General features: G+C 36.6%; 1 protein-coding gene across 3 annotated transcripts in view; it reads left to right on the top strand.

The window, feature by feature from the left end:
- Positions 1–5007: 5007 nt before the first annotated feature.
- The window catches only part of LOC102238097 (netrin receptor UNC5C-like), a 201114-nt gene continuing 197951 nt past the window's right edge, over positions 5008–8170 (top strand). For 2 of the 3 annotated variants that reach the window (XM_023344101.1, XM_005795070.3), the window contains exon 1: positions 5008–5416. In XM_023344101.1, coding sequence (XP_023199869.1) covers positions 5299–5416 — 118 coding nt within the window. In that variant the 5' untranslated portion in view covers positions 5008–5298. The remainder of the gene's footprint in view (positions 5417–8170) is intronic. The other variant, XM_023344100.1, reaches the window with a different exon arrangement.

Raw genomic sequence — 8170 nt, 5'->3', positions numbered from 1 at the left:
CACGTCTTCAATTCACTGTTTTGAAATTGACGATGCTAAATGGGAATGACAATCAAATTCTCAAATTTAATTCAGTTCAACAATGCTTTCTTAAACTCAAGCAGAGTTTAGACATTGCAGTTATTCTCATTATGTAAGTTTCTTTGTAGAGTCATTAATGATTAATACAGCTGTAGGCAGGAATGATTTCCTATAGTGGATGGTGTTGCAGGGAATCTGCTGGAGCTTCTGACTGAAGACACTTTTGTATTGAGTGACTATGTATGAAAGAAGATGATGCTCTGAGTTGTCCATTATGTTTCACATTTTATGAAGCATCTCTCTTTGTAGAATGAGTGCACTAGGCTCCAAAACAATCATAAGAACAGAGTCAGCCATTCTTATCAGCTTGTTCAGCTTCTTAAAATGAGGCATCACCTTGCTTAAAAATGCTAAAAGACCTACCACACTAATTTAATGAAGACACTCTGCTCAGTACATCACTGAGATGTCTCGAGTACAATCATTCAGGTGAATGCTGATTTTTTTTGCAGTAGCATAAGTGTACATACAGTGTAGTTTTGGAGAATATTATTATGGAATTCATTTTCAGCTAAAGTGAGACAAACCTTATTGATGCTGTACTGGAAATACAAACTAAAATATCGCTAGATCCACGGAGTACGGATAATAGTATGAATGTAGAATATTTTCTTTGTTTTACCACAAGTTGCCACAAGTTCCATATCTCACTTAAATATTACATTTAAGTCACCAGTAATCAATATCAGATATACGATATATATATATATATATATATATATATATATATATATATGTTGTGCTGCATATTGGAACTGCGAAGGTCTCATTGCTATCGACTAACTTGTGTAAGTGCTGATCTATAACCAAGTATGCCATATGTTTCTTGTGAACCTTATTGCTTCCCTATTCCCAATAAAGTGGCAGAATAAAAAGGCTTTTACAGGTCCCTGTGGTGTAGCAGCTACTTCCAGTGGTAGTCACAGAGCTGCAGGGCTGCTGTGGTGACAAATGGCACCAAGCACATATTTTACTATGGCCATTTACAATGCATGATCCAGGCTGTGCTGTTCAAATGACTGCGCAGCAACTCTGTCAAGAGTTATGGTGGCAGTAGGATTATGCGTGTGTGCTAGTGTGCTGCCCACTTACTGTACAAATATTTATTGAGCTGATTTAGTTAGTCATTTAAGCATTTAGCTGTTTTCTTTATTTGTGCACTATATATGAAGATGACACCAGTCATCCATGGTGATAGCCAGATTCAGGAGCTCCTGTGTTAGAGCATGCTACCCTAACCCTAACCCAACCCACACAAGTTTTTATTAAGCAAGATAATTAAAATAGATTAATAGTAACATATACATGCACTCTATTTGAAAATGGCCCTCTCTAGGTCAAATACAAGGTCCTCATAAACATTGTATCATAGTTTTAAAAGACTTTTTAAAGTCTGTCATGGTTGTTGGTTTCAATGTGCCACTTTAAAGATTATATATATATATATATATATATATATATATATATATATATATATATATATATATATATATATATATATATAGTAGTACAAAGTATATAACTTTTAGACTTGTATGCTGTGATGTGAAGCACTTATTGAAACACACCTAAAATTTCTCATAATCTGTTTATTTTTCATGCACATATCAAGTTGAAAGCAGACGTGTACATACACTGAATAGACACATACACCTGTTTTTTCACTGTTGATACTGGAGGAGATTTATGTATTTACCAGGAACATAGTTTCATTTTATAGTGCAGTCAAGTAGCTATGTTATTACATAAATTTGACTTTGATGCCTTAAAGTGCATGAAATATTCAAAGCAACTCTCCAGGTATGTTTTAGATGAGGGAATAACATCATAACATGACATAATGGTCAAAAAAGTTTAAACTTTAACCAAAATTATTTATATATATTTAATGTTACATTAACACTTGAACGAAATCTCAGAGATTTATGTATTATGTATATATTTAAAATTCTAAGTTTGAATACAGAGTGATTACCATAACTTTCAACAATGATGTCAACATGAAAATGCCTTTTTCATAAATATCAAGATTATATCTTTGAGGCAACCAAAATATTTGGGCCCTGAGCTTCTGATCCTGAAGGCTTTTGTGAAAGTCTGGCCCTCATTGCATGTTATCAAAAATGAAATTTGGCTAATTTTCCCACTACATTTATTATTAATTTAGCTGGAAACAAGATTAAATTCCATCTCAAAAGTAATAACAGACCACATCTTCATTATGAAGACCTTTTAAAAATCCAATTGTCTGGTTGTGACTCACCAATTAAAAATTGATCACATTTGTTATATTCATCTCTGCAGTGTTTCATGATGCAGCTCTTCTCTATAACCCACTTCATGGTCATTTAGACTGCAGCCTGCTGAAGGATCTCATTTTATGGTTATAATATTATGTTCTGTGTTTCTTCGTGAATACAGCATTTCCCCTTGTTGCAGACTGTATAACATTTTTCCCTTTTGCTTATGTGTAATGGGATACACTGCCTTCAGGGAACAAAACTACAACCTTGAGATCTTACGGTGTTGAAGATCTAACAGACATAGCCATGAGGGGGCAGAGATAAGTTGATGCACTCTCAGAGAACATATTTATTTTAATATGCTTTCTTTCCTGTTCTTCGTTTGGGTCCTTTGTTGAATATCTGGCACTCATCCATAGCCCCATCCTCAAATGACGCTTGAATCACATATTGGAAGAAAATTAAGGAGAGGAACAGAATATTATAATAACCACTAACCTTCACTAAACATGTTCCAATTTATCAAATCAGCTGTTTCTAGCTTTTAGGTACTTGAAAACATGAACTTGTTGAAGTTCATGTTGAACATCTTTACTTGTAGGTTCAACATGTTTTTTATTTTTCAAATTCCACCATAGCAATTTACCTAAATAAAACTCGAGAAAGTCTGTCATGGTTGTTGGTTTCAATGTGCCACGTTAAAGATTACATGAGTGCTTCTTGATAAGTAAGTCCATCTCGAAGATCTTCAACTCAAGATACTTGGGAAATATCCTGTAGTGATATATTTAAAGTGTTCATTTATGTTCATTCCCAAGTTCATTGAGACACTGGTTGGGTGTACACACCCAACTGTCCACGTTTCTGTATTAAAACCCCTTTTCTATTTGTAGTCTTATGTAATATTTTAATCTTTTAATAAAACTGAGTTATGGGTTTTCATTTTCTGTATGTCACTATCACCAATTAAACAAACACTGGAAATACATCACTTTGTGTGTAATGAAAATAGTGATTTCAGTTTTTTCAGTTACTTAAATAAATTACACTTTTGATTGCACTGTAATATCTGAGATAAAACTGTAACAGTGATTCTTGAAGTGGGACGAAATGGGTTTAAATTATTCCTCAAGCTTATGTATACAAATATGACAAATAATGTTTTGGAAATGTAAAGATGCTAAGGTGCAAGTTCCCAGTTGCAATTTTTTTATTTTTAATAGACCTGACCCAGAACTTTGTCATCACCATCTGACAAAAATAAATATAAAATTATTTTTAATGACCCTATTAGTGATATTTTTACTCAGTTTTACAGACAAATGCTTCTCAAGAAACAAAAGAAATGTTATTTAAAACAAAAAACAACATAAAGTCCATCTGAAGGAGTTGACACAGAACTGAAGGTGGTGACAAACTAGTGAGTAAAAATTACTTGATACATGTGAAGTAATGCCATTTATGTAAAATACATTAAAATGAATTAACTGCACAGATTTGCCAACACTCTCACTGAAAGAGTCACACCGTCAGCTAAAAACTCTGACGGAGTTGACAAAATGCCAAACTACCTCAATTTATATTATGTTATTCTGAAAGAGGCCATATTGTAGCTCATTAGGTCCATGAAATCTTTACAGTACACTAAAATTAAGCATTTATTTCACAAAATGTCATCAAAGTTTTGTATATTGTCAGTTATGATGTTGACACATCATGATTGTGATGAACAACTTAGGAATTAAATGGAAGAAAAAAACTAAAGAATAACATAAGCTAAGAACTGCTTAGTCCTCTTAGCAAAGGAAGAGAAAGGAAGAGGTCATGGGGTCCTCAGAAGTTCTGATGCCCCCCAATAATGCCTGATTTCTTTTACATTCTTTGACAAAAACTTGGGACAAATTTCAATTGAGTTGGAAAATATATAAAAATAATTTTTAATAAAATTTCTTGATACTTTTAGAATTATTTATTTGAATAATTGTACTTAATTTTCATAATATATTATCTTAGTATTCCTTTAATTGTTTTAAACTATTATAATGTATTGAGTTCTGCTCCAGGACAAGGGATTTTAAAGACACCATCCACAAAGTTTAAAATAAAAAAATATTCACCAAGCACCCGGAAAATATACATTGTTGTGCTCACATGGCCCAAGTTAGTTTAGTCAGATATTTAAAAAATATATATTTTGTGTATATTTTATTCAAATTTTGTGCTTAATCCATAGGACCTGTTTTGTCCCTCTTCTCAAGAATTGCCCCAATTTGGTCAAGCCTTAAAAAGCTTTCAGGAGAGCTCCCACACCGAGCTTTGCACTAACTCACACCAACAAGCAAATTAACATGCTTCGACAACTGTCCATTAAAGGTCCATGTCAGAAATTATTAAAAGTTAAATCGCTTGCTTTATTAGCGCGACGGAAGCTTTCCATATCATTGACGCACTGAGAGATTATCACAAACACGACATGTGCTTGAATAAAAAAAAAATATATATATATATATATATATATTATATATTCGATTTTTGTTTTTCACTTAAGTATGTCCGAGGGTAAAGAGAGTGGCAGCCTGAAGCGGAGACGTAGAAAGTGAGAGGCTCAAAGTGGTAGCCAGAGGGCGGTGGCATTTCTCTCTCTCTGCGTAAACGGAGACTGTGGCGGAGCGGAGAGAGCGCACGGAGAGGAGAGCAGCTTGGAGAACAGTGGCGAGGCAGCAGCGCCGCTGACACAAGTGGCGGGACCGAGCAGTCATTTCCACCACCTCTACCACAGCTCCAGCCGGCTGCAGGTTTCTCACAAACACTGGAACTATAGAGGCTTTACAGCCACACCACTGGCTTTGGACTTTATCTGCAGATCCTGTGCTGGAGTAGCGGAGGGGGGTTCTTATTTCCCCCCACCCACCAACACCATCGTGGACGGAGGAGTTGCGTGTATTTGTGCGCGTTACGCCGTGTCTACTCTGTAATGGGCAAAAGTGGACTGAGGAGTGGAGTAGCGCCGGGGGGCTCTTGTCTGGTGAGAATGTTCGCCACGCCGGAGATCCTGGTTCTTTTGGTGCTTACACACGCAGGAGTCGCTCAAGGTAAGGCACGGAGAGCGCCTTTTATAATTACACCTTCCCACGTTTAAAAAGTGATGAACACCCCCCTCGTTGCCGCATGCCAGAAGTAATTGAACCCATCTGATAGTTCTGATAGTTTTATTTAATACGAGTTGATGCTGATGAGTCGGTCAGCATCAGACTGCACGGGCATTAACGCATATTTTCATCTAATGTAACTTGTTAGAATAATTTCCTTTATTCCGCAGTTATTGTAAAAAGATCGGAAGTCTATGACGAATCCGTAGAAATACTTCTATGGATGATTATAATTTTCCCTCTTACTCAGTACGGTTGTTTTCAGTAACAAACAGGCAAATCCACTCAGAGTTTGCAGCTCAGACCCAAACTCTGAAAGGCAGCGTTCCGTTTCACGCTCAGGCCACTGATGTAATTTAGGAGCACTTTGCAAAAATACAGGCGACGCTCCGCTGCCCCGATTGGAAAACTGATCCGAAGTGGGCTTTAAGCTACAGGACACCAGTCAAAAAGCTTCCAGGCAATTACAGATCTCACAGCAACTCCGCCGAATAGCTTACTGCTGAAAGATTAAACCCTGTGAGGCTCCAAGATCAGAGAAGTTTACATGATGATATTAGATAGTATCCTCCAAAAAAGAGCTTAGTGTATTTGATGGTACAATGTCCGGATGGGGAAATTATTTGCTTTTGGTATATTACTGTGTCCACAATATATTCCCCCAAGTGAAGCATAAACGTGATATTGAAGTGATATTTCACCCAGCATCGCTGCTGGTAGTGGGGATCTAGGTTGATCGAAGAAACGCGTATAAACTTTCACCTATTTAGGTATTCCATTTCTTATTAGGTGAAAGTTGGAATAGTATTTTTTACTTATACTTTTTTTTTAAACAAGCTGCTTCATTCTCCACTTTTGCCTTGTAAAATGTCGGCCTTTTCCACCCCTGACCTGATCCTTTGCTTTGATATGACTATAATATTCCACTTGAAAAGCTGTTAAAAGAAAAATACACAGTAATTTGCCCTGTCCATGCTACAGGATGCAGTCCATAAATTGGTATTGACATTACAAATTGGCCAAGGGCTTTTGTGCTGCATTTGGGAAGTAATTGGACATTATGTTGCAGCTACCTTTCTCCCGTTGCCCGAGGGAGCAACATTTCAGCAACTAACTCCAGTATTCATTAGAGCAATTCTTCAATGGTTTGCAGCCAGATCAATAGATTGCAAATAAGAGACACATTTTGAGCAGGTGGAATATATGCGATTCTGACACCAATGTGCAGTTTAAAGCTGATAAGTTGGAACTACTTCTGTGCAGAGGAGCATTTCTCTCATTCTACCTTCATCTATAAAGGCTTTTTTTGTCTCCCCACTCTGTGTCTGGCTTGCCAGTTACGTTTTTGTGTATGTTTCAAGCAACTCGCCGTGTGTCTCTGAAGTTCTTTTTTTTTTGTGAGCACTCGTTAGTTGTTCTACTCACAAACACAACCTAACTCTTGGGAGGAGGGTTGTTTGGTGTGGATGCCTTTTTTTCTTGGTGCCTCATTGTGAAACTCTGCTCTCAAAAAGTGTAGCTATAGACTGCAAATGTGGAATGGGAAACAAATACTTGCTCTTGCCAAATTATTTCTCCTCCTGCGTATCTTACCTCCTCACCGAGTATCTTATGTCCTGCTTCTGCCTCCAGTTTCTACTCATTTTTTAAATATGTGGCCAGACAAGTTTAATAGCTAAAATCTTTGCCATGGTTGTAACTTATCATTAGAATGATAGTCTTTGTGAAAATGATTCTGGCACTGATTTAGATGAAAGTCCAGTGATGAAGCAGGGGGAACCTCAATCAATGTTCTAAGATGTTTTTTTTTTTTTTTTATGAAAACATAATCAATGCAACTTCATCAGATACAGTTGTTTCATTTCAGGCCATAAGGAATGCAATGACTGTGTTATGGATATGTTCCTGAATCGTGCTCCTCTTTTAAACACAATGGGAGGAGGAGTGATAGTTTAGATCCACTCTGGGCAGCTTGAGTGCATGTGACTGCTTTCTGTCTATGCCCCTCCCTCAAGCAGTTGAGCAATTATAAAGCCATTAGTTGAGCGTCTTTATGTTTGATGTAGGGTGAATGGGTGTCGCTGTACTCACACTTAAAAGTCCCTCTTGTTTAATATAATCACTGAAATGTTGAGTAGCCGCATTGTACAATTTATTTTATATGGGATAATTGGGAAACCCTTTGGTGTGTTGAGGTTTTATATCTATCCTAATAAGATCCAGACTGTAACATGTTGTGCTTTGGGCTTCTTCTTTTTGTAGAAAGCCCATTTTTTTCACAAGAGATGTTTATTTTCCTCTTGGACTACATAGCGGCCAGTTCACTGTAAACTGAGATGTGGAAAAAAATCAGCTTAGGCACTTGCTATGCTTAATTTTTTAGACCACATCTCTTTTGAACCAGTTTATAGGATCACTGGTGTTCAAAAGGGATATGGACTACAGCTTGGCACAAGAAGCTAAAATCCATGAAAACTTGACATCCTCTCTAAAAACACTTCCACCTATTTTAATAGTTCAAGCACCAAATATACTTTGCTATGCATTAATACACACTGCAGAAACCATCTTTTGTACTACAGCATAAGCTAACATTTTCAGTTGCTGCTTGATATATTGTTCAGCGGAAGTCATAACTTTGCAGTTCAGTAACATGTTAACATCCATAGGGTTCTGGTCATCGTTGTGTGGCTATTT

The sequence above is a fragment of the Xiphophorus maculatus genome, chromosome 12 (assembly GCF_002775205.1).
Source record: "Xiphophorus maculatus strain JP 163 A chromosome 12, X_maculatus-5.0-male, whole genome shotgun sequence".
Classification (NCBI taxonomy): Eukaryota; Metazoa; Chordata; class Actinopteri; order Cyprinodontiformes; family Poeciliidae; genus Xiphophorus; species Xiphophorus maculatus.
Note: the sequence above shows the minus strand (reverse complement) of the source record. Positions and strands in the feature narration are given on the sequence as shown.